Here is a 27,218-nt window from a genome sequence, read left to right as displayed (position 1 = left end):
AAAGGAGAGGTAACGTTCAAAAAGAACTTTTATTTATCTGCTACCTTTACATCTATATGATCCTTGAGTATGATACATTTACAGTTAACGTAGCCATTGTGGTTGACACCAAAGTTAATGATTATTGTTCATAATAATTATGGTGATCGTGTTCTGTATAAGCATCGATGCTATTGGCATCTGGAGAGAAGGTATCCAAGAACGGTAGGAACAATGGAATTTCATACCAACATCTTATACAATAAATATTATACTTTACAATGCACGCAATGTTTCAAAATCTCTATAATATTCGTGTTTTTCAGATTTCTCGAGAATCGAAGACTTACATACAGTATCAAAAAAATGTTCCCTGTTTTCAACATGATTGTTTAGCTTTCAAGAGTACCAAGAAAATAGTTGTATGCATTTTTTTTCTCTTTTTCTTCTTCTTTTTGGCAATGCAACTTTTATACAAAATATATGATCCTAAATATTTAGAGTGCCATAAAATGCGCAATGTATCAAATAATTTACAGAGAAATAGCAGTATCAAATTCAGAACCAACGTCTGATCGATCCTCTTTTAAAATCTGCTCGGTTGACTAGCTAACACTAACAATGTACAGGTATGATGAAAGAGCTGTGCATACTTATTATCTCGTTTAATTACCGTAATTCACCTGGTTTGCCTCGTCCTTATCTTAAAAGCTAGAAAAAGAATTCAAACTAACTACTCTTATACCCTATGCGTTTCTCACGTGTTCGCTGCGTTCCTTAATTATTTAAGTACACACACAAAAGGTTTTCTTATAACATTGCGGGACTATAAAAACCTCCAAGAAGTTTCCTTATCGTTTGCAGTGTTATAAAACATTTATTTACAGAGATCTTCCTGTGAAATGTTTTCTTTAAAAAAATGATTCTAAAAGTATTGTCATGATATGTGCGGTGATTGTATTTTTATTTCATTACTTGAACATTTTTATTTTATACAAAAGCTTGTCGCGTTATATTATTGGTCCATTTGTTCCTGCAATTGAGTCTGGAAACTTCTTAAAATCGGTATCAAAAAACAAAGTTAGGATGTCTGCTCTTCACACGGTACAGTACGGTTTTTCTTTTTTTTTTCTTTCACATATATATCACAGTTGCAAGCTCTGCTCGAATAACTAAGTTGGTACAATTACAGAAATGGAAATAAGTGTATCGGGTAGATGAAGAGTCGCCGAGGAAATCGACCCAATGGTTTACCGCTTGTTACGGCTCTTCATGGTGAAACGTCTCCAGAAATTGCCGCTCTTCTTCGACGGTGTTGCAACCGGTGTATCGTAGGGATAGCTGGATTCGTCGTCGGTATCCTGAACGTTGGAGGTCTCCCTCGTCGGGGAACCACCGTGTCCAGAATCTCTGTCACCGTCTGTTGAATTCTTTTCAAGTCCTATAAAAAATGTATTTTATTTATATTAATTTAGTAGAGTTGTAATCAGAAATATTAATCAGTAATAGAATATTGTAAACAGTGCCGGCGTTAGGAGGGGGGCACGGTCGGACAATCGTCCAGGGCGCCAGCCCTGTGTCTAGTATGCGACTTTATATCCGTTTAGATTAGTAAAGCTAAATTTTGAGCTCCTGAATGGGCGCCAATATTGCTAAAACCGGCACTGATTGTAAATCATTTTCTATATTTTTTAGATGTGTTCCTGCAGTTATTGGAAAATGTTTGTCAACATAAAAATTCAATTACCTCCGGCACGCAGCATATCCAAGAATGTGTTCTCAGCATTGCCACGCGTGCGTCCCTGTTTTTGTGAGGGTGTCCCAAAGCTCAGGCTCTGAATATTGATCTCTGCCTTGAGCTGTTCCGGAGGAATGTCGTCCACTCGGAACTCATTTGGATCCTCGACGAACGCCTGCTGCAAGTCGCGCATGATCTTCTTACGTATTGTCTTCTTCATAGACAGATGTCTTTCCAAATGTTTCACGTCGCTCTCCGTCAAAGTTTTACTGTTGTCGCGACGACGGGACTTTTTCTTTTTGCTGTTCTTAGGACTTTCTTCCTCGCCAGAAGTTGAGCCTACGGATACGGCACTGTCGTGTCCAGCCGCCTTTTCCTCGGCTGGAATCCGCGTGTTTTCCCATTTACTGCCAAATCCAAAAATATCTCGCAAATGGGGAATGTTCCTGTCGGCTGTCTGTTGCCTTGCCATTGTTTCAGCGATTAATTACTTTAAGATGCCCTTATACCAGTGTAGTTAATTGAGCTGAAAAAATAATTTCATGTTTTAGTCTATTTTAATAGTAATAAAGAAAATGTTTAATATTTAGTTAAGAAATCGTGTGAGATAGCATTGTGGAATATTACAGCATTTAAATTTCCCGCGACAAAATGGGCGCGCAGCGGTGCATCCGAAAAATCAAAATTTACCGCCAGTAATTCCGAGCTTTTTTGTTAAAAGCAGTTTTTATATGTTAATTCAATGTTGGGATGTATTTTTAAGATTTTTACAATATTATATTATAAATTTCAATTTTGAAACTTATTTTATATTTCTTAAAATATTTCGACACTTGACTCGAGTAGTAATGGCCGCCATTACGAATTCGTTCGCGAAGTGCCGAAGGAAGAGATAATTAGTACGGATAATAAAAGTAAAAATGGATGGAGTAACTGCACGTAACCTGTTGCTACTAATAATTAAGTGGTATACGCTTAACGTAAGCGGTTTCCCATGCGCCGTTTAAATTACACGCTTTATCAAAGAGCCAGCTGATTAACGAAGCTCCAACCGCGTGACATTTTCCCGTTACCGTAACTACAGATTTTATATAATACATTCAGCGTGTACGTTTTCTTTTTCAAAAATGGTGATGAAACGACAGGAAGGAATCCGGGTAACCGGATCGGATCATACGAAAAAATAAAAAGGAAGCAAAACTGTTTTATCGACGATGAGTAAACCCCGTTAGTTTATACATAATGTCCAGTCGACTACAATTTGCTCCAGTAAGCATGTTAATCTTTTTTGTGCTTTTTTCTTTCTTCCTCCTTGACAGTAATGCTTTTAGGATCTCGTTGCCATGCATGGACGTCTACCTTCGCTCCACGGAAACAAAGAATGATAAATACAGAACATAAATGGTTCTACATTTTCTATGAAGCAACTGGTTGTTGGAGGAGACCATAGGGGCATTGTTTTTATGAAAGGTATTCATGTCTGATGTTCTAAAGCTTCCTGGCGCGAACACCATTTAATTAAATCAATTTTCAAATAAGAGAAGTTGATTCTTGAACAATGCTTCTAGGTGGCGCCATATAAATTTAAATAATTTCAATTATTTTAAAGTGAAATTGATTACAAAATACCTTATTTTTTCACAATTTTTATTTTTTGATAGAAATGAGTTAATGAATTGCAGATTGTTGAGTTTATGATTCAAGGATTAATTTGTTACAAGGATACACTTGAAACTCATTGCAAAGTGATGAAGAACAAAGTAAAGAGCACAATAAACCACATTGCGGTTATGTATAATAGAATGAAGATCTAGCAGCAACTAGACTGGACAGTCGTTATTGGAGCATCAATAAAAAGCCAAGTTATTGTTCTCCAATAAAGTCACGACAGTTACGCGATCCAGCGTGGGCCTCGTGGCTCGATCCTTGGATCGATAACGCGAAATCTCGTCTACGTTTCTCTCCCCGGGCACTTTCCATCAGCGTCACGAGAAACCACTTTATTTATACCCAGAAAATTCTTTTTCCATCGTAGCCCACAAGTGGTGCTCGCTTGCCGGTACGTTCTAATATGCAAGCGTGGGCGTTATCCCCCCCCCCCACCATCCAAGAATCTCCTACAGAACCAACAATCGCGAAACCCTAAGTTGTAATAAAACCATTGTACGTGTTTGAACGATCGTTCGACAATAACCATTTGTAGAATACGAATCAAGGAGTTGTTCGCATGAACTTTAAGTATTCATGATATGTACACGCACGTGGTTCTTCGAGATACCGGTCCGAGTGCCGTGAACTGTTACACGGCCTGCAATCAGTATTAACACGTCCCACATATTACGTAGGATGATATTTGCTATAAACAATGAAGAATGCACTTTGTATTCAAAAATAATGATAATAGAATAGAGAGCGGAGAAGGTAAGGGAACGATTAATCTCGTATCACCTCCGCTGAAAAAAGTTACTATTTGTTTACCCCATTTCTTCCCAAACGCGAAGTTTGACTTCACAAAATGCACAAGCTCCCTGTCTATGTGTTTATATTTCACAATTAGTCATAAAAATTTTAATTTAAAAATAATTATTAATAAGAACACTTGGTGAAAAAAAAATTAATGAAAACATGAAAGAAATGTCGGGGGGTTTTTCAAAATTTCATGAGTGACGCCATCAATCTTGGTCAGTTTTTTCATATAATCAACAATGTTGTAAATTTTGAGCAAATAAAAAAATTTTTTATTTTTTTACCAGGAAACTTCCATACTGCTAGTTTTTAATATTTACAATGTTATTTCAATTATTTTAAAGTGAAATTAATGACAAAATACCATATTTTTTTACAATTTTTATTTTTGGGAAGAAATGGGTTAGGTTAGGTTAGGTTGGGAAGAAATGGGTTACTGAATTGCAGATTGTCGAGTTTGTGATTCAAGGATTAATTTATTCAGGTAGAAAACTGTTGAAGCATGAAGGAGAGAGCTGTTGGCGAAAAACGCTGACACATAAATATGCTAGAGGGTTGAAAGGTTTGAAAAGCTTAGCAAAAAAAAGCTTCCCTGATAAAGGTATTCTAAAGTGAAAATCGAGGCCAAGCTGGAGGGAGTGATTTCCATAGCTTTTGCAATGAACCAACAATATATCCCAGCCGCCTGGTGGCGGAGCTGGTTGCCAGGCAGCGGGTTTCGTCCAGGTAAACCGCTCCTCTCGTTTCCTCTTTCGCTCGCCTGTGCCCCGTTGCCGATACAAACGCTATATTACCAGTCTATCGACGTTTGATATCGCTTGGCTGGGCTCAGCGGTGCGCAAACTCTCGCAATAGGGCCGAAACTAGTTTCGGATACAGCAGCAATGGCTCTTAATACGATGGACGCCATGGGGGTCACCGGTGACCGGCTTCGCAATTTACACATGCCCCAATAATTAAAAAAAAAACTATAGAAAAACATTATTTTTAAAAAATATTACTATGGTACAAATAATGTGAAATGGCAAGTAGAAAGCTTGAAATTTGAAATTTGAAAATTAATTATTACTATCCTTCGTAATTAATATGAAATGGCAAGTGGAAAGCTTGACATTTGAAATTTGAAAATTAATTATTACTGTTCTTAGTAATTAATGTGAAATGGCAAGTAGAAAACTTGAATTTGAAAATTTGAAAATTAATTATTACTATTCCTAGTAATTAATGTGAAACGGCAAGTAGAAAGCTTGAAATTTGAAATTTGAAAATTAATTATTACTATTCTTAGTAATTAATGTAAAATGGCAAATCGAAAGTTTGAAATTTGAAAATTAATTATTACTATTTCTAGTAATTAATGTGAAATGTCAAATCGAAAGCTTAAAATTTGAAACTTAAAAATTAATTATTACTATTCCTAGTAATTAATGTAAAATGGCAAATCGAAAGTTTGAAATTTGAAATTTGAAAATTAATTATTACTATTCCTAGTAATTAATGTGAAATGGCAAATCGAAAGTTTGAAATTTGAAACTTAAAAATTAATTATTACTATTCCTAGTAATTAATGTGAAATGTCAAATCGAAAGCTTTAAATTTGAAATTTAAAAATTAATTATTACTATTCTTAAAAAATGCCCAATTTCACTGTGGTGTTCAACGTGTTAAACAGAATGTGTCCAGGTGTCAGCTATGCAAGTCTCCTAAATGCATTATCGATTAAGACATCTTCAGTCCATTTCCACTAAATACAGATTTACATTTTACTTGCATCACGTGTAATCCGCGTTACCTAATAATTCATATAGCAGAAAAATTGAATTTCTAATGCCCTCTTTTTGTTTTTTAGAAACCGAGGGAAACGCGAAGTTGCGTGAGGCGTCGGATATTTATTGTATACATTGAGCAACGATTATGAAACGAAGCGCTGTGCAGGGATAGAAAATTTCTCCCTTACGTTACATGCACGATTTTTTTTTTAATGGGTCTGATGAGTCTGTAAAATACATGAAGCGGTGATTGCACACCGTATCAGGAACGGAATACGGCTCCTGGAGCCCAGGACTAACCTTTAACCCTTTATTCACTGAATTTCTTGAAAGTTTTTAAAATTTGTGCCAACCTTTTTAAATACTTAATAAACACCCTATGGCACAATTTTCATTATAAGTCTTCACCAAGGTCATTAATTACATGGAAAATAATTTGGGACTTCGAAGTCCCGGAAGCACATAATATTTGAAATTTTTAATTTTATCAAATAATTCTGTGCATAATATAAAAAAATAGTCAATATTTTTGTGCTGCCATCCCAGGGCCGGCCCTGTGTCTAGGCAGATTAGGCGACCGCCCAGGGCCCCCATGAGACTTGAATATTAATCTACTTGAATTAATTTACTTGAATATTAATCGAAATTAGTTATACAAGCTATAATGTTAATTTTATAAATTTCATTTGAGGTACACTTTTTTATGTCATATATGTGAAGGGGCCCACCTCGGACCCTCGAAATCTCAGGGCCGGCCCTGCTTACAAGTCCCATCAGTAAATAAAGGGTTAAAAGAGTTTCCTTGATTTAAAAATTGAATTTTATTCCAAACAAAATTAAGTTTCATTTAATCTTAAAGAAAAAGGGCAACAATGAAAGAAAAATGGGGCCCTCTTAGTGTAAGATCGCACCGCGAAATTCAGTGTTAGAAAATAAGCGTCGATTCCGGTTTCGAACACAGGTGCCGCTATTACGAGATTAATAAGCGTGATCGTAAATAATCGCGTGGCACGATACGAGTTGCGCGCCACTGATTTAATGGACGGCCGTTGGCCAGTGTTGGTAATCGCGGTGAAAAATCTTTCCTTTGAACGAGCCTGAATCCGCCGTAATTTTGTCGTCAGCAACGCCGTCCCTGCCCTTTAATTACGATTCGCTCGTCGATCTCGGATGAATCGACGCGAAAATGCGGCCCCAATGAAAAACTTCAACGTATCAAGGTTCAACGACCCTTTTCCCTTGTCTCGTGTCTCGTTAAACGGCACCGTGTAGCCGCGAAGAAGATTCGCGAAACCTCGAGCCATACTATTCTTAGATTTCTGGAAAACCGTGAATGGAGATAGGGTGGAATCAAATCAGATCTCAAAATGAATCTTATAATCAACGAATGACTGGAATTAAAGGTAATTATCTGGTGTACGTATAAAAAGAATGTATCTAATTATCCTCTTGTTCAAGGTCGTCATTAAGAATTGGATCTCAAAGTTTTTTTGCCATAGATAGCCCTTGACCTGGCGATTCCAATGGTGGCCATCCTATCCCTTACCCCCCCCCCCGGTGTGATCAAAAACTGAAAAATGGTTTTTTGCACCGATCTCAAAACAAAAGAAAACTAACCTAACCTTAACCTAACCTGAAATGACCCTATGACTAATCCAAACTCAGTAATTTATAGGTTAGGTTAGTTTTTTTTTGAAATGAGCTACTCTGATTGTGAGATCGGTTCAAAAAACTACTTTTTGGACCATTAACCTAAAACTAACCTAACCTTAACCTAACCTGAAATGCACCTATGACTAATTCAAACTCAGTAATTTATAGGTTAGGTTAGTTTTTTTTTTTGAAATGATCTATTCTGTGCGATCGGTTCAAAAAACTACTTTTTGGACCATTTCAATTTTTGACCCCTGGGGGAGAGGAGGGGCGGAGTTAAGGGATAGGGTGGTCACCATTGGAATCGCCAGGTCAAGGGTTATCTATGGTAAAAATCCAACCCAAAGTACCTGCACTTTAATGGTAAAACAGTATTCGTAATTACTGTAACAGGGATTACAATTTAATTACCATTTCCATAAAAACTAATGACTGGGAAAATAATAGGTAAGGCAGTGTGATGTAAATCAAAGTGAGTACTTAATTTGAACATAATTAGTATGAATTCTTTTTTCAGCGCTCACTAGGTATGTGTACTAATGGAGAAGCTCGTCAATGAATAGTGAATCAAGGTTTGCTTATTTCCAAATAGGAGAAGCAAAACTAGCCTATTAGCGTAGGAAATAACGCGGCGATGTACCGTAAGCCGTCGGAGAGCCTTCACGCATCGTGGATCGAAGCGAACAGGACACGGAGAACAGGCACGATCGATTCGTGGCTCGTTACGGCGTCTGGTCGAAAGTTCGAACGAGCCCTGTGCATTAATATTTCCGTTATTGCGCGCACGGCCACCGAGGTTATGCCTTTCACACAGCTAAATAATCGTACAGAAAATAATCGTTGTATCTTCCGATCAATCATCGTCTAATTAATGCTATGCCTGCTGTATACAATATGTTTCAGGCAATTTTATATGATAGTTTTAAACTGTATTCATATTGATCAGTGATTTCTTATTGGAACAGCTGTGTGCTAAGGAAAGCCTCAAACATAAGTTTTATAATACTTGTCACTGATGTAATGATTACCCAGTACTCTTCAACTACATATGTTATCTTGGAGAAACTTGTAATTGGATAGGAAATAGAATGTCTTGAATCATTGATCAAGTTTGTATAATGTTTATAAAAATAATGATAGACAACTCTATGATCAATTCATGGGAATTTGATATCATAGAGAAATTTAGTGCTATAGAATCAGATTTACTGAATTTAGGACTCCCTTTTAAGGAGATCTTTATTCCACATATTTCTCAATCAACTCCAGTAATTTGATCAATTTTAATGATAACTTACATTCTATTGGTCAAAGAGTACCTCAAACAGTATTTTACTTGTCACTGATGTGATGATTACCCAGTACTCTTCAACTACATATGTTATCTTGGAGAAACTTGTAATTGAATAGGAAATAGAATGTCTTGAATCTTTGATCAAGTTTGTATAATTTTTATAAAAATGATAATGATAGACAACTCTATGATCAATTCATGGGAATTTGATAGCACTATAGAATCAGATCTACTGAATTTAGGACTTTGTTCCACATTTAGAATCACATATTTCTGAATCAACTCCAGTAATTTAATCAATTTTAATGAACAACTTATACACTATTGATCAAAGATTAAGACAAAAGGAAAATGCGAACCTGGAGCGCCCAGATGCATAGATCACCGTGGATCTTTAATCCAAAATGGTCACGTGTACACCACTGCACTGTCTATTCATTTTCACAGGAGTGTGCTATTGAAACCAAGTGAAACTGTTAGGATAATGAATAAGTAAAAGGAAGCTCCTGAATAAAACGTTGAACGCGAATGGAATCCGTTCGAGTCCGTGGTCGCGGCGCGACTAAATGTTGATCCAGGACTTTCACTTTGAGATCCAGCCGGCCCTCGGTCCCTTCTCGAGCCGATTATCCCCAGCACGCCCACGCTCTCCACTCTGAATCACGATCGAATTGTTCTTACGCGAATAATACCGTTCGTCGAGTGGACAGGATACGTTCAGGACCAAAGAGAGCACCTTCTCTTGAAGTTAAAGTTCACAATATGTGAGTAGCATAAAAGCAGCAGGAAAGAAAAATGATCTAAAAATATTTCTTTTCAGTTTCAGGTAATACTTTTTATTATAAGAAAGAATATATGGAAGAAGAGAAACATTTTGCAGTTGAATATGATTTAAGGAACATGAAAGTGAACGAACTGGCGCGTTAGCAACGCCTGAAATCGCTCAGAGTTTGTTATCGTAGTTCATTGAACGAGGAACAGCGAAGGAGGACGAAAAGGAATCGCTTACGTAAACGCTTTCGTTTGTTTTTCAAATATGCACCGGCTCGATCCTGATTCAGCACGGAAGAGAGCATGTGCCTTCCACCAGCTTGCTGCGATTCGCCTGGCCGATGATCAGATATTAGAAACTTCGCTTTTCATTCGCGCTAAGTAAAAAAAATTCCTTATAAAGAGGGACCTTGGTAAATGCTACTTATCGATAATTAATCACTCTATTAAAAAGCTGTTTTGACCTGCAAGCATTGTTTCTTTTTGCAGAGGCGATAAATGAAAATTAATGCTCCCAAGGCAAGGCGGTAACTAACAAAAAAAAAAATCCACAAATTGGGATTTGAACCCTAATCGTTTTGGTAGTAGGCTAGCGCTCTACCGCTTCAGCCACAGAACTATTTAGGGAGTTCTCGTTACCTACGTGATATACTAGATACGTGAGAAACTTTATATTAAAATATCAAAAACGAAGGCCCACCTAGTGCCCAGGCCCCCCTTCAGGGGATACGAGTCCCACACTGCCCGGGCCCCCTCCAGCCGAATAGAGTGACAGGGGGACAACCTGCGCGTGCGTAAATGCATTTTCATCTTCTGGAAAATCAAAAAAAAAAAAGGCCCACCTAGTGCCATTCGAAAATCGATTTCCACACCTGTGCCTTCCCCTTCCAAGAAACGTAATCGTGGCAGATTATATCGAGTCCCAGCTGTTCACCTCCGCAGGTATAATCCATTCCCTGACTTTCCTCGTTCTACAGTTACTCAGGGGTGAAAGGTGAACCCTCTCCTTTCTACACGCGACCGAACCAGCAGGAGGATCCGTGGTTATATGTACTTGTCAGGAGCTATTACAACATCGAGGCTCCGCTTCGTTTTGCCTCGATCATCGAGAATGAATCCTTGAAAGAAGGTGATTCACTAGGAGAGTTCATGTCTGCTTGGATTTATAATAAATGAATGTATCATTAAAGAAAGATTCCATTACAATTTCATAGAAATATGCAAATTACCGTAGAATGTATTTACAAAATATAAAGCTTTGAAAAAGCTCTGAAGATTAGCCTTGAAGATTGGCCCAACAGTAAGTTTAGTGGAGGAGTTTGAAGAATACTAAACTGTATCCAGAAATTGTCCTCACATTCGAAAGAGCAAGTTTCGTGGGCAGACTGAATAAGGCCAAGGGAAGTGAAATGAGTGGTTCGAGACAAAGGAAAACATCGGTTTACTGGAATCGTATCTAATCTCAATCATTATTCCCTACGCGTATATACCTGTTCATTATTTTCTGCTGCCCTCGACGCGAGTTACCGCGACAAAAGTGACATCATATTCTCTTCACGAACCAGTTCTCATTGACTTTTAGCAAGGAAAATACTTTTGATGTACCTGCGTTAAGAGTTTTACCTTAGGACCAATCAGATAGCCGCGCTTGTCTAATCAGTCCTACTCCGCCAATCACAGGGCGCGTTACTTCAGCCCCCAGGTAAATGGGCCAGATGCATCTGATAAAGCTTGCATCGCGCGGAGGCCAGTCAGTCTGCTGTTGGGCTTCGAAGAGGCAGGGCTGTTTTTTTTTTTTTTTTTTTTTTTGCGATTGGTTTTACAAATTTTTTAAGATTAATTAATTTTATTATTTAATAATTTTAAAATTAAATTTAACTTCTTAACATTATAAATATATAGATATTTGAGATGAACTAGTAACTTAACAATTTAAAATTCAGATTGCAGATGACCTCGAGTTTGCCATGTTAGACGCCTCCATTGTAATTTGAGAAAATTTGGATAGATATCAAATGAATGGCGGATCTACCAAAATACTGAGGGAGTGGAATAGCTGGAGGCTTAATTAAATTCGTCTAGACACCCACGATGAAGTGATCAACTTTGCACTAGGGGCAGAGGAGAAAGAGAAGAAGAGGAGGGTCGGCTTTTCTCTTATGTAATAGAGACTGAAGTTTCTGCTCAGTGTAGCATGCATACAAGCCGCCTCGCTACTTCCAAGCAAAACGGAGGAGGCATTGTCTCTTCACGTGTTCGACCGAGTTATCCTCTTTTGTGACCTCCTAAACGAGCTCCAACTTTTCAACTACCCGACCAAGGCGTTCTTCAACGTCCTCCTGAAGTCTTGTTTAAAAATGAAAAATGTAGAAAGAACTGGGGATTTCCATAAGATACTAGATCATCCTGGAGACCTCAAAAATGATCCACACATAATTTTAACACTGATTTTTCTTTTAATAACTGAAAGTGAAGGTAATAAATGTAATGAACACATAAATCTCTCTCTGTTAGTTGCTTTCTCATCAAGAAATGTTTTGTTTTTCAAAAATGAAAAATATAGAAAGAACTGGGGATTTCCATAAGATACTAGATCATCCTGGAGACCTCAAAATGATGCACATATAATTTTAACACTGATTTTTCTTTTAATAACTGAAAGTGAAGGTAATAAATGTAATGAACACATAAATCTCTCTCCGTTAATTGCTTTCTCATCAAGAAATGTTTTGCAGGTCTAACAAGTTGAACTGCAGCCTTTCCAAAGTTGTATTCACGCATCGATGCCAGCCAAAACCCGGAAGTTGGGCTTCGAAACCAGTTCGTCACAGCACCGGTGCAACGGTTATCGATTATATTCTTATCGCCTCGCGATTTACCGTGTCAACCTCGGCCCGTCGTTACTAATTGCCATTCGTTATTACATAAGCCGCATTAATTATTTTTCAACCGGTCATGACTTCTTCTGTAATCGTAACTTCCAGTGAGAGGCAAAAGTAAGTATACACTGTTCAAAATTTGATTAAATAACTTCAGGTTTTTTGAGAAGTTATAAAAATTAATTCCATCGTTTTAAAAAATTACAAATTTTTTTTAAGTTGAAAAATTACCATTCACTATTTTTTCACCATTTCAACAAATTGTAATTTTTTAAAACTATGAAAATACATATTTTAGTGAATTAACTTAAAAAGGTTGAAAAATTACCATTCACTATTTTTTTTCAAATTGTAATTTTTTAAAACGATGGAATTTATTTTAATAGCTTCTCAGAAAACCTCAAGTTATTTGGTCCAATTTTAACCGAGGTATTCTATTTTGAACAGTAACTACTTACTTTTTCCTCTCACTGTAGTTTTAACACTGGAACTACCAAATGGAAAATGACAATTTTAAATTATAGAATTTATTAAGTTCCGGTGTTAAATGAGCAACGTCACTTCTTTAGGAAGTGCTACGATTTCCTGTTAATCGCGATATTGCTCAAGGATCGGAAATAAGGTTGAAGAACCACTGTTCGTGTCGTCTGAACATCAACCGAGGAAATTTTTTTTCTGACGTAACGTCATTACGAAACGATCATCGCGAAGATAACAGCAAAATATGTGTGGGAGCGTGTGCATTATTATATTTTTTTGTTGTTGTTGTTGTTGCAACAACTTTCCATTACAAATCAAGCCTTTAGCTAACGCTGGATGAACTACATCAAACAATGTTGTAAGTTTGATGCATATCAAAGTGGAACTAATTAGTTAACTATAAATTATGAATTTCTAATTATTCTTCTTTTCTGATGTCGAAGTAAATTGTGATTGATTTTAGTTGATCCTAATATTAACGACGCACTTTTCGTTTATGATAATTAACAAGGAAAGTAACGCATTATTTATGAAACACGGGTCCTGTAATAAGCCTCGAGGAGAAACTCTTTTCTGAGGCCGACGATTTAATGCTGGCGTCCTCGATTTAACGAGAAAGAACAATACTGTGAAGAAAAATGTGCGTTTGCAATTTTCTGAGGAGAGAATATGCGATTCGTTGAGGAGGCAGAATGATGATCTATGTTTAAAGCAATCTATTTGTTAGTTAATGGGATAATACAGGACTTTTTGTCTTTATTTATAACCAAATAATTATTGATAATATATTATACTTTGAAGAGGAGGTATTTTAAAACAAGATTTCTTAACGTTTTCATTTACAAAAATTATTATTATTATTATTATTATTTCTTAATGTTTTCATTTACAAAAATGATTATTATTATTATTTCTTAATGTTTTCATTTACAAAAATTATTATTATTATTATTATTTCTTAATATTTTCATTTACAAAAATTATTAATATTTCTTAATGTTTTCATTTACAAAAATTATTATTATTATTTCTTAATGTTTTCATTTACAAAAATTATTATTATTATTTCTTAATATATTCATTTACAAAAATTAATAAATTACTTTTTGCAGGTACATTCTCAAGGAAAAAAAACAATATTCTGTTTTTGTACAATTCACTGCCGTATCCTTGTGGTTGAAGAAAAATCTGTGTAGATTGTTAAGTGACTTTAGCTGATTCAAGGACAAACGAGTATCATCAGGATTGCGAGTCATCCCGGTTCTGTTTTTTTTTTAGCCTTGTCCTTCCGTACCAGACAATCTTTTCTTACTTATCTCCTGTTTGAAATTTATTTCTGAACTTGTTTTCAGAGATTTGTTAATGCACTTTATACCAGTTGAAACGGTATTATATTTTTATCTTGAAAATTAAATGAAATTTAAAAGAAGGAACAGTAAGAATTTAATTTAGTAGGAGGAATTCGTTGACACGTTTTCCACAGCAAGTATTCCTCGCACTTTTACACATCATCACGTTTTATTAGTCTCTCTCAGCGTCCTTTCTCTTCAGGATAGCCTGATATATAATTTAATTGCGTGTAATGAAAATTTAATGCCTCTGTAATGGAATTTCTCCATTGCTCTTTTTTCTCAGGGTCTGTTCTCTAATTTTTTCAGTTTTGAGAATTGCATTAACATTACCATATTTCTTTTTTCAGTGAATATTTTTAAATAATAAAAATCTTCAGAAGAATTATAAAATATGTTATCGTGAAGTTTCACCAGCCTTAAATTCCATCAGGTAATTGTGATAACAATAAGAAATTCCAGTTAATTATCGACTAATTAAAATCACATTTACAGATTAGAAATACAAAGAAGAAGAATAGAAAGCACAGTGGTGAACAGAAAGTGAATGAATCCTCCTGGGCGTTAATTTGATCCCCAAGAAGAAGAAGAAGAAAAAGAAGACCTAGCCTCTGGTGAAGGAAGTTGTTTGTGGTCGAATGAATCGGACCTTGGAAAGAGAGTCTTCCCGAGCAGACGGTGTTGGGAACAGCTTAAAAAGAGTCAGTACGTCGTTGGGAAGTTTCCTTTGTAGAAATACCGTTCGACCACCAAGCAAGTAACAAGATCTCACTTCAAGGAACTCGTCTTAATGATCTTGCTTCTGGTTTGACCAGAAATTCATTCACCAAATTTCTTCTTATCCTCAAGATTCCTTGATTTTCATTTAAAGGGTTAAGGCCATTCTAGAATTTTGAAAAGATAGAAATTTTTTGTTTTGCTTAAAAGGTGCCATAATGTCTTAAAAATGATATGGCAAAGGATTATGGGTGGGAAAAATCTCTAAGTACTAGAATTCCGAATTCAAATATTACTGAAGACTTTAAACGCATTTTTCAAACTGGGCCAGACTCATAAATCAAACAGATAATCACCAATCGATTTGAAAATTTAACAGTATATTCAAAACTAAATTCTCTACTTAACTACGTAGGATTATTGTTATAAATAATTTTTTGAAATTTTACATTTTCTCTTAAAAAATACGTCATTTTTGCAAAAATCAATATATCCAAAAAATCCTACATAGTTTGGTAGCTGTTCTCATATATAATAGAAAATATTTTGGTTTTTTATCCTAAGTTAAAAATTGCAGGAGCTACTTAGCCCTACAAAAAATAGGCGTCATTGAAGAAATGCTGCAGAGCCAATATTTTCATTTGAATCACTATACAAAAATTAATTTTTAAAATTTATTAGTTAACTAATTAGTTATTAGTTTATTCCATAATTTAAAAAAAAAAATTCACAAAATATGCTCTAGGGTGGCCTAACCCCTTAAAGAAGAAAATTAAAATAAAACTGAGTCAGAATTGATACTAAATCAATGTTAAATTAACATTGTACAGATATCTGTTTCCCAAGGATTGAATATAACGTCCAGAGTGGACCAATCTATCATTTTGCAAGTATCAATCCGGTACTTCCGGTTCTATGCTCTCAAAAACAGCTAGCGAAACGATACCCTCTCGTTATGCCTCACTTTCTGAACTCGATGCTGTAACCAGCCTCTGAAGAAAGGCGTTCGGTCCGATGAATTCGAACGGGTCATCGACACCTCGTCAGAAGGAAGCGTTTGCACCAAATTGTTTTCAGAGGTATCTATTTGATTCATTGCTAAGGGGTCAAGCGTTCGCGCGTGTCTGTACGTTGTTTCTTCTTTCCAGGCACTGGGTACTGTACACTGGATGCTGCGCGAAACCGTTATACAACCTACAGCATACAAGCGGTCTTTGCTCGCCCGGATTCCCGTTGCCCTGTCCCCGTGTCATTCTGTCGTCCAACGTACAGCTAATAGGAAATTATAAGCTGCAACAATGAACCAAACGGGCTGCTTTTCCACAAACATGAAGACTGGGAATTGAACCTTCTTCCAAGGAACACTTGGTTCTGCCCATATTTTTCTTACTCCTTTGCTTCTTATCTATATATGTATATTATGTATATAAAGACAAATGTCCTGACGGACTCATCAACGCCCAGCCCAAACCCCTGAACCTAGAAACATGAAATTCGGGTAGTGTATTCCTCTCATGACGTAAGCACCCACTAAGAAGGGATTTTTAGAAATTCGACCCTTAAAAATGTAAAAAGGGTTAAAATTTGTATATAAAGACAAATGTCCTGACTGACTCATCAACGCCCAGCCCAAACCCCTGAACCTAGAAACATGAAATTCGGGTAGTGTATACCTCTCATGACGTAAGCACTCACTAAGAAGAGATTTTTAGAAATTTCACCCTTAAGAGTGTAAAAAGGGTTAAAATGTGTATATAAAGACAAATGTCCCGACTGACTCATCAACGCCCAGCCCAAACCCCTGAACCTAGAAACATGAAATTCGGGCAGTGTATTCCTCTCATGACGTAAGCACCCACTGAGAAAGGATTTTTAGAAATTTCACCCTTAAGAGTGTAAAAAGGGTTAAAATGTGTATATAAAGACAAATGTCCTGACTGACTCATCAACGCCCAGCCCAAACCCCTGAACCTAGAAACATGAAATTCGGGTAGTGTATTCCTCTCATGACGTAAGCACCCACTAAGAAGGGATTTTTAGAAATTTCACCCTTAAGAGTGTAAAAAGGGTTAAAATGTGTATATAGAGATATTAGTCCTGACTGACTCATCAACGCCCAGCCCAAACCCCTGAACCTAGAAACATGAAATTCGGGTAGTGTATTCCTCTCATGACGTAAGCACCCACTAAGAAGGGATTTTTAGAAATTCGACCCTTAAAAGTGTAAAAAGGGTTAAAATCTATTTATACGGATTCGTCAATATCTCTCAGGTCCGATGAGATATCGACTTGGTTTTTGCTTACGAAGGTCACCCATACAAATGATTAAAAACATAATTCAGAATTTTATTCTAATCAACCTCTGAAGGCGCAAATAAAGATTCAGAAGTGGAGGTAATTATTTAGATCACGGACGGCACCTCCGATTTCGATGATTTTTAAATACGTCGTAGAAATAAACATTTTGAACAACTTTTTCCTATACATATAACCACCGCTCGGTCTTAGTTTTTGAGATATTTTTGAAAAACTGTCGGAACTATCGCATTGAATTCTGCCTATCTGTGTGCCATAGTGACAACGTACGCGTTAGTATGGGATCGCCGCTTTTCTACTGTTCCTGCAGGCAGCAATACTTTTCTGAAATACTAGAGATTGATCAGCGAAAAATAATACATCAACTCAGGGTCGTCAACGGCCTTAGCCACTTAGGCCATACCGGTACCCGTAAGATCACCGAAGTCAAGCTAAGTGGGCACGGTTTCACCAAAAGAGATGGGTTACCGTGTGCTGTTGGCAACGAATAGCGGAAAGCGAAATGTATATGAATGGAAAATAAGAGTATGGCACAAATATAAGAAGTAATGTAAAAAGCTAAAATAGACAAGATTTACAAAAGGCGTACATGTGCGCGTGGACGCTAACTTTCATTGCGCAGAAAGGGGCCGTTAGCCCCTAGATAATGCTGCCCTCATAATCGAGGGAAAAATATCAATCTATCAATTCAGGGCCGGCGTTAGGGGGGCACGCGGTCGGGCAATCGTCCAGGGCGCTAGATCTGTAGGGGGCGCCGCCGTCCGGTGTCCCCTAATGTATTTATTTATATCCGTTTAGATAAGTAAAGCTGCTATGTAGTTTAACAATTGTTACAATCTAACTACAGATTCATCGTTTCATACTATTACCTTGTCTTTTTCTCTTAAAAATTTTGAGCCCCTGAATGGGCGCCAATATTGCTAAAACCGACCCTGCATCAATTATTACTTCAAATTCTCCAAGTTTTTATTTATGAGAGCGGACGAAGCCGCGACGGGGATGCTAGTACGTTAATGTAATATCATTTATGCATTGGCATTGTCCCATTGTCACCTTATTCTTTGTTTTCCTCATTTCCTGCTGTATGCTTATATCTGTATCTTTTCATTTCTTCTATTTCCAGGCGTTTCTTATTCACCACCTTTCCTTCCTCGTCCAGGTTATTTATAGCCGACTCCTGTCGGTCCTCTCTTTTCATCTGTTACTCGCCGCGTTTCTTTTCACCGGAACCCTTTTCCTCGTGGAAGAGAATGGAAGGCTGCGACGCGATTTATGATTGGATTTAAAGCTTCCGGATGTAACATATTCCCCTCGGCGTTCCACCGAGAAGAGCGTTATTATTAACTGTAAGGAATCGAGGATTCTGTTCTCCGATATCTTTTTTTTACAACCGACAACTTCATTTTTGCGGTTTGTGAAACGGCGAACGGGTATCGAGGCACCGAGACTGATGGTTTGATGGGATATTTAGGTCAGACGGCGGAGGATCAGGTGTCCACGCGCGCCGGGTATCCGCAGGATGCATTTATCGTCCTTTAGAAGAGAGCCAAGCGACGCGTAGGCAGTAGTTAAGATGAAGTCACAGAGGGGAGGGCTTCTCGCGGACCAAGGTGATCCGGTGCGAAAGCGAGAGGCCCTCAGCGGGAGAAAGACCGACGTATAAATTCTGAAAGAGAAAAAGGAGCGTGGAATAGGTGAGCTAAGGGGGCCAGCTAAGAACCAGCGTAAACAGAACAAGAACAATGGTTAAGAGGTTGACCGCTTCAAAATTTAAGGTTTTTTCGGGAATTTTTTTTTAAGAAATGCAGTGTTTATGAAAAGCCAATTATATTAAAGTAGAAATCTTTTTTTTTTGTTATATGAAGAATAGCGGCTCGACAGCTGATGATCGGGAGCGATTCGAAAAAAGGGGGTCAAATGGTGGGCACGATAACTCAATCTATAGTGTCCATAACTAATTGTAAGCCGCGCAGGTTGGAAGTTGGTGGGGGAACGTAGCGAGCTCTCCGCTAATCGCTTTCCACTTCGTTTAGGAGTACCGCCAATCAGGGCGAAGATGCGCACGAAAGAACGAAAACTGGTCTTTTCGCAGTTATGAATTTTGGTGACGGCAGGTGATAAATGTGACTTTAGATTTTTTAGTCCAAACGCTAATGAAATACGTAGCCGTTTTTAAAAATATGCATTTTTAATAAAATGGCATCGATTTAAAGTAAAAATTTCGTTATTTAAAGTTATACAGAGAATCGAAATATCAATATTTTGAAAAGATCCTACGCATTTCACTAAGAAAATATGTGACGAATAAATTACAAAAAGATTCAAGTAGATTAATTGAAAATTGGCTCGTCGATTTTGAAAACGCTTTTAAAGTTCTCGTTACTGTTTATTCGTGAATAGAAACGATTGAAATGAAAGTTACTTTTAATCTGCGATTCCAGACCTATAAAGTAATCCCTCGGCAATATTATTAATACTTTAAGCGAAAAAAAAATTTCGAAATTTTGAAGCAGTCAGGTCAGGAACACGTTTCTGTCATTATAAAGTGTTGAAGAACCCTTCGAGCTTCTGATATCAATGTATATTTCAGGCAGAATTCAAAATGGAAGTGAAAAACTGCTGTAGACGGCGTCAGGCTTAATTAAGAGGTTGTAATTAGTAAGCAAAACATAGAAAGTCGTTGGTGAAGCACTCTCGAGTACGTCATCGTTTCCAGATGCTTTAACGAGTATTTTTTGTCAGCGGACAGCCTTCACGCTTGGCCGAATCGCGGCTGTTCACCCCCCGTGGGCTGTAAATTAATTCGACCGATGACGTTTTCTGCACCCTCGTGCTTCGGTCCCTTGAAACAGGGACAGTGAGTCACCGATGACTTTCCGTCAATTTCCGCCTTGTTTCATTGATCCTGGGGAAGCCTGAGGTCGGCAGTCAAAATTCTTCCCATCGGATATTGGTTACTCAGCGTCAGCTGCGGCCATTATAGTGGAATATACATAGAATTTTTGTGCCATGTTTAAACAACTGAATTACAGGGCCGGCCCTGGGCCTAGGCAGACTAGGTAGCCGCCTAGGGCCCTCCAACGTCCAGGGCTCCCCAATTACCCGAAAACATTAAAATTAAAATCACCAGTCATACCAAAGTGTCTGAGCATTAAATGAAACTTCTACTTGAAGGGATCAGTCCAGGGTCGGTCCTGGGCCTAGGCAGACTAGGTGGCCGCCTAGGGCCCTCCAACGTCTAGGGCTCTCCAATGTCTAGGGCCCTCCAAAGTCCAGGGCCCTCCAAAGTCCAGGGCCCCCCAATTACAGAAAACATTAAAATTAAAATCACCAGTCATACCAAAGTGTCTGAGCATTAAATGAAACTTCTACTTGAAGGGATCAATCCAGGGTCGGTCCTGGGCCTAGGCAGACTAGGTGGCCGCCTAGGGCCCTCCAACGTCTAGGGCTCTCCAACGTCCAGGGCCCTCCAAAGTCCAGGGCCCCCCAATTACAGAAAACATTAAAATTAAAATCACCAGTCATACCAAAGTGTCTGAGCATTAAATGAAACTTCTACTTGAAGGGATCAATGCAGGGCCGACCCTGAGCCTAGGCAGACTAGGCGGCCGCCTAGGGCCCCCCAAGGTCCAGGACCCCCATAAGACTATTTTGCATCTAAGAATGCAAGAAGAGTAATGTTTACTTGAATATTAATCTAAATTAGTTATACAAGCTTTAATGTTAATTTTATAAATTTTATTAGAGTTACTTTTTTTCATGTCATATACGATATGTGAAGGGGGTCGCCTCGGACCCCGAAATTTCAGGGCCGTCCCTGCTGAACAAAGATACCGTTTTGTATTTTTAACGTGAACGCGTTTTCCAGGGTCAAGTCGGGGTTCCCTGCCAACAGGCTAATGGCGATTTACCCTTGTTGCTGGCGCCGTAACGCTGCGTTCGTTTCGACCACGAAAATAGTTGTGCAAGAGAAAGAAGAGGATAAAGGCGGCTCGGTCGGATGAAAGGCTGGCCTGGAAACTTGAACGCGGATAAAACGACCAGCATGGGGCGAAAAATCGAAATAAACGCGGAGTCAAATCACGTTTTGTTTGGAGATCCACGCTCGCTGTACTGCCCTTTCTTTCTTTCCCACTTAACTGGATCTAAAAATAATTCGCCCATGCAAACAAGGGAAAATCGTTGCCTCTCCGTTCGCTGAACTAAAGTTGTAATTTGTAAATGTTATGCTGCCTCTTGACAGAAGAGCTCGACTAAAACGTCTTGCTGTGTTTCAGTTTATTTAGTTGAATATTTCTCTGCGTATGTAACATTTCATTCATTCTTTTAACCCTTTAACTCCGGGTACTTTTAGGACAGCTGATTACATTCTAATTTTTAATTTAATTACTGAAGTGATATTTTAAAAAATTTTTTTTATTTTATTTTAAGAGACAGCCATTATTTGATATTAACGAAAATTAACATGTTTATATACCACCCCCGCCTCTGGCTATAATTTTAGTATGTCCTTTGTAAGCCACACCCACAGTTAAAGGGTTAATTTATTATTTTGAATTTCTTTTCTCCCTCTTCTATTCCTGTTACCAATTATGGACTGTATTTGCAGCAAATGGCATAACAAGGATCAAACTTCTCTCACGTGATACAGTTTGCGGCGGCGGGGAATTACGAAATAGCTAGCGGGTTGCCCAAGATACACCGTGTCCGGTAGTTTCTCTTTGTTCCACTGGCTGCCTCCTGGATAACCGGCTATCCGCATCTGTATACATACGTTCTCGCATTGCACCGTAATTACACGGTTCTCTTTATTTTTCTCCCTCTACAGGATCGCTGATCCATTTAATCCGTTAGATGATAAATTACTCTTTCCATCGAATTTTATGTAATTCTATCTAACGTTTTATAGTTACCTCCGTTTGATGGTAACAAAAATAAACAATTGTTAGTTGATAAAAATGCAAACCCAAGGTTACAACTCTGTTAATGTAAGAAATATTAATTAGAAGTAAACAGTGCATAGAATTAATATACTAATTAAATTGTGAATTCAGAAATTAAATTTTATGCTTCTGTTACTTCACCAAATTATGAAACTGTTAATTATATCTGAGGTATGAAATCGCTAGCTTTAATATTTATTCAACAGTGTGTCATGGATGGAATAAATTCGGACGCAAAGCAACGGTACAGACATCCTAATCCAGATGCAGGAATCAAGTTTCCATGAATTCTTGCCTCAATTTTCTTAGTGGAACAGAAAGTCAGCGGACGAGCCAGATGACTCGAGGATGATCAAGGTGATCGACGGTTCTTGATAAAAATTGAATTCCATGGAAGATTTTCTTTTTTTTTCTTAATTGATCGAACGCGGAACAATCACGATTGTTCCACGCGTTGTAAATCGCCGATTGCTCAATGAACAGGGAATTGATTCCGCGGTGCTGCAACGATTTCGTTCCACTCGTGACGATTTCTCTTCTATCCATGAGATGCTTTCGACCAATTAACGCAACGTATTTCAATGCATCACCGTAAACAAAGAGGATTCCGCAAAATGCGGCGAATGTGCCCCATCCATTCAATTAATTCTACTTGGACCGAGCTGTAAGGATTCTTCAATGGTTGATCAATATAGAATGGCAACAAATTAAATGGTCAGTATAAATAAAAAATGGTCAGTACATAAATAGCAAATGGTCATGGAAGGATACTGACCAAAGGATTTTAATACCGACCCTTCATATTTAAATAATGGCACTTCATATTTCAATACTGATCCTTCATATTTAAATAATAACACTTCATATTTAAATACTGACAAAAAGGGATTAAAATACTGACCAGTAAAATGCAAGCCATATAGTATTAATTGTTCAACTTCTGTTTAACCCTTCTGGGAGCAACTCAAGTACTTCATTTTTTTTTTAAATATTGATTTTTTAATTTTAAGATCAATCTAACTTTTAGATTGAAAGATGTGAAGACCCTTACAAATTCTACCTGCCCCATTGAGTACTGGAGATGGTCACATGGCATTGATTATCAATGAGAACAAACATAGCTGTGAAGAAGGGTCGTAGAGGGAAGTTGTTAATGGCAAGCGAGCAACAACGGGTCAGTAAACAGTAGGAGGCACTTAATGACTGCCAGTATCGATTACAGTGGACAAAGGTGATGCTTGCTAATTGAACTCCCTCCTTGAATGCTTGCGTTAGATCTCCGGGTTATCTGTGACCCCTAGTGCAGTGACATTCAATGAGTAGGATGAGATTAACGTAGGGTCGTTAGATCATCGCTCAGGTGTAAAACCGGTGATAAAAATAGATGTATATTTATTGATGATTTTCAAGGTAAAAGGTCAATTGCGATCAGTTGATTGAACGAATAAAATTGTTCTTTGAGGCATTTCTTCAGCTGCTTTCTTTTCTTCCAGATTGGACAAAGTTCGTTCTGAAAGGGGATCTTTTATTTCCGACTTCCTCCAAGTAAATTAGCCCACAACAATGGGCCAGGATAAAATCGACCAAGCGTGTGTCTACTCTTCCAGGTCAAAGTTTATGGTTGGTTGAACTTCAGGTCGAGGAAGAGAGAAGAAAAGAAGGGTATACACGTGGCAGCCATTAAAACGTGTCAATTACTGAACTGTAAGATCTTGTGCCTTATAAGTTGAAGTAATACAGTGACTCTCAAAATTGATCAAATAATTTTTATTTAATCAAAATGTAGTGATTAATTATAGATCTTTGATAAAATAGATTTTTAATAAAAGAAATACAAAACAATTGGGAAATATTATTTATTAGACAGTAATTAGAATTTGGTCGGTTTCCCGGGTAATTGCTCTCGACTAATTTTTATCGGATAAATCAAGGTCGGAGAAGACGATAGAAAGTGTCCTGAGGTCGATATCACGTGGTGTTACAAAGTTATGGCCATTTTCAAAAATCACAATTTTCCACATATTTTCCGATAATTTCGAATCCAAAAAATAACCTAACCTAACCTAACCCAATATCTTAATTTAGTTAAGATTAGGTTAGGTAAAATCACAATTTTCCAAAAATTTTCTGACAATTTCGAATCTAAAAAATAACCTAACCTAACCCAACCTAACCCAATAGCTTAGTTTAGTTAAGGTTAGGTCAGGTTAGGTTATTTTTTGGATTCGAAATTATCGGAAATTTTTGTAAAATTGTGATTTTACCTAATCTAACCTTAACTAAACTAAGATATTGGGTTAGGTTAGGTTAGGTTAGGTTATTTTTCCTATCGTCTTCTCCGACTTTGATTTATCCGATAAAATAGTCGAGATCAATTACCCGGGAAACTGCAATCCAACCATTTGGTCAATAACATGACTTAGCATCAAATAGTTGACATCAATAACAGATTTTTACATTGTTGAGTTGTTATTTTATTCCACTTTTTCAATACGTTTTCCCATAATAAAGCCAAGTTAGAACTCGTCTCTCGGAAACGTCTCTTTTTAATTGGCTCCATAGATTTTCGATTGGGCTTAGGTCTGGCGACTGAGGTGGCCCTTCTAAACCCTTTACTTTGGAGCCATGATTTGGTCACTGTATTTGAAAATACTAATCATACAATCAGGATAATTTATAATTTCAAAATTGGTTCAGATTCTATTAAAATTTTCAGGTTCACCAGCTATGACGATTCAGTGAAAGAAAATGGCCGATTGGTCCCAAAACCGCAGAGATCAAACGTACACGAAGCGTCACAAGATCCCGTTGGTTCTTCTTACTAATTATCATCCTCATAAACTCTTAGAACGTGGAAAGGAACAAAGAAGTTTCTCGCGTTTTTTCGACCCGTCGTTAGGGACGCGAAGCCCACCGTATTTTCTTCTCCCTGTCACCAGAATCCCTGTTCTATTTCACACGAGCGAGGCGAGTTGTATCAAGAAAGGCGCGCTACGGAAACGGATATTAGAAAACCTCGGCTTCGAGGACTGATCTTTCGAGCCGACGATCCTGCTGTCCTCGAGCTGACGGATCAACGTCAATAATACATCAGAACGGCCTCGATTCCTTCAAGGATAAGGTCTTAGATCCCGGGAGAGCTCTCGATTACTTTCGCCATTCTAAACGTGCTCGAATTTCTAAGAAGACTATGCTCTTCTTCCCTCGTTCGACGCGATCGACGCCGAAGAGAAATTCGTGGGAATCGTTTGCTGTAGGAAACACGATTTCTCGCGATGCTCAAAACTTCTTTCAGATATCTCTGCTTATTTCTTTTTCATGGAAGCAAGGATACCTTGAAGTCATAAGATACCATGGGCTATTTTCTATGAAGAAATTAATGCAGCATGCAAATGATGGGTTCAAGAGGAGGAAGATCCCAGTTGGATCTAATATTCTTGAACTTTGGTCCCAGGTTAATTAATTGTTGGTCAACCACTTATAGAAACCAGTCTAATGTTACACAATTTCAATTGATCCATTGAACCTTGACACAGTATATGTGGTTTTGCTTTCAAACTATAGCAAGTCTGTATATTTTATAAGGAGGGAATCGTGCCGGTTCTTTCAGAAGCTTCTGATGTCATCTATTCAAATATCCACATGCCAGTAGTGTTGATAATGTAGCAGACTTGTGTAAAAACTTCACATCTACATAATTATCTACAATATCTGTGTAATTATAATTTTAGAAAATTATTAAGAAATCTGGCCTCCAATTCATTTCACAAATATTTCAGAATAAAAAAGGTAACAGACTTCATTATTGTTATAAAAATTCATTGCAGAATGAATTCCAAATAAAAAATGGTAACTGACATCATTATTATAAAAATTCATTGCAGAATGAATAAAAATAAAAAAAGGTAACAGACATCATTATAAAAATTCAGTGGAGAGTGAATTCAAAATAAAAAAGGTAACAGACTTCATTATTATAAAAATTCATTGCAGAATGAATTCCAAATAAAAAAAGGTAACAGAGCTCATTATAAAAATTCACTGGAGAGTGAATTCAAAATAAAAAAAGGTAACAGACTTCATTATTATAAAAATTTAGTGCAGAATTAATAAAAATAAAAAAAGGTAACAGATTATTTTAATAAAAATTCATTGCAGAATTAATAAAAATAAAAAAAGGTAACAGATTATTTTAATAAAAATTCATTGCAATATGAATTCAGAATAAAAAAAGGAAACAGATTATTGTAATAAAAATTAATTGCAGAATGAATAAAAATAAAAAAAGGTAACAGATTATTGTCATAAAAATTCATTGCAGAATGAAATTCCTAATTTCTTCTGTTTTTCAGAATAAGAAATAAGAAGGAAGTTTCCATCGGACTCACCAAAAGTTGCATTGAGTCTGAGAGCTGGTAATTCCTCAAAGTAAGAAAAACCTTCCTCTTCAAACACTGTGAGCGAATATGGATCGAGAACTTCACGGGCACAAATTCTTCGGTCACGATCGTGCAGAGGCTCGCTCGGAACTGGGGAGCACGATGAGCAGGCACGTCAATGAAAGAACGCCGGGGCATCGCCGCCGCTCATTCGAGCATCGCCTGCACGTGCGCGTGCGACACGCACGCGTCTACACGAACGTGACGGGTGCGTGCGAGCAACCCTCTCCCCGGTTATTCTTTTTTTCGGGGGGGATGATATGGAAGTATCGATTCGTTTCACCCTCGTGTGGGAAAGCTGTACCCGTTTCTGCATTTCCTTGCGGCATTTTCATTCTTTGAAACTTGATGCAACAAATTTTCTGTGTCAATGGGTAGCCACACGAGGGTTTAAGGGTGGCTAAGTGCCCCTATTCCCTGACAAT

At 37.4% G+C, this 27,218-nt stretch overlaps 1 protein-coding gene and 2 long non-coding RNA genes across 10 annotated transcripts; 2 read left to right on the top strand and 1 right to left on the bottom strand.

Annotated features, from left to right (window-relative positions):
• Positions 1–10: 10 nt before the first annotated feature.
• Positions 11–26,955, bottom strand: LOC114879752. Of its 2 annotated transcripts, none has more exons than XM_029194996.2 (3): positions 26,743–26,955; positions 1,727–2,243; positions 11–1,420 (listed from the first exon to the last, which is right to left on the bottom strand). In XM_029194996.2, exons 2-3 carry the CDS (start codon positions 2,187–2,189, stop codon positions 1,230–1,232), a joined length of 654 nt encoding a protein of 217 aa, XP_029050829.1. In that variant the 5' UTR covers positions 2,190–2,243; positions 26,743–26,955; the 3' UTR covers positions 11–1,229. The 2 variants fall into 2 exon arrangements, with proteins under 2 accessions (XP_029050829.1, XP_029050830.1); XM_029194997.2 differs by lacking the exon at positions 26,743–26,955 and adding an exon at positions 9,259–9,353.
• On the top strand, positions 2,251–6,492 carry LOC114879756. Of its 2 annotated transcripts, XR_003789975.2 has the most exons (5): positions 2,251–2,986; positions 3,049–3,187; positions 3,400–4,138; positions 4,668–4,909; positions 6,033–6,492. It is a non-coding gene; the product is annotated as an uncharacterized LOC114879756 (long non-coding RNA). The 2 variants fall into 2 exon arrangements; XR_006830248.1 differs by having other exon boundaries at positions 3,400–4,909.
• On the top strand, positions 6,794–16,667 carry LOC114879754. 6 transcript variants are annotated; one of them, XR_006830245.1, is made up of 15 exons: positions 6,794–7,355; positions 7,411–8,052; positions 8,123–8,132; positions 8,198–8,346; positions 9,347–9,663; positions 9,720–10,083; positions 10,160–11,372; positions 11,614–12,145; positions 12,234–12,337; positions 12,406–12,666; positions 13,026–13,835; positions 14,142–14,811; positions 14,874–15,083; positions 15,926–16,174; positions 16,244–16,667. It is a non-coding gene; the product is annotated as an uncharacterized LOC114879754 (long non-coding RNA). The 6 variants fall into 6 exon arrangements; XR_006830244.1 differs by having other exon boundaries at positions 8,123–8,346; positions 9,720–9,725; positions 9,796–10,083; XR_006830247.1 differs by having other exon boundaries at positions 8,123–8,346; positions 13,074–13,835.
• Positions 26,956–27,218: the final 263 nt, after the last annotated feature.

Source organism: Osmia bicornis, chromosome 16, assembly GCF_907164935.1.
Source record: "Osmia bicornis bicornis chromosome 16, iOsmBic2.1, whole genome shotgun sequence".
In the NCBI taxonomy this organism is placed as follows: Eukaryota; Metazoa; Arthropoda; class Insecta; order Hymenoptera; family Megachilidae; genus Osmia; species Osmia bicornis.
This window is presented reverse-complemented; position numbering and strand designations above follow the sequence as displayed.

What these genes read in the sequence shown, in the direction of transcription:
- LOC114879752 (XM_029194996.2), bottom strand. Translation starts at nt 2,189, where the DNA reads ATGGCAAGGCAACAGACAGCCGACAGGAACATTCCCCATTTGCGAGAT. An exon ending in GGATATGCTGCGTGCCGGAG is followed by an intron (nt 1,421 to 1,726) that starts GTAATTGAATTT and finishes CATTTTTTATAG; the next exon opens with GACTTGAAAAGAATTCAACA.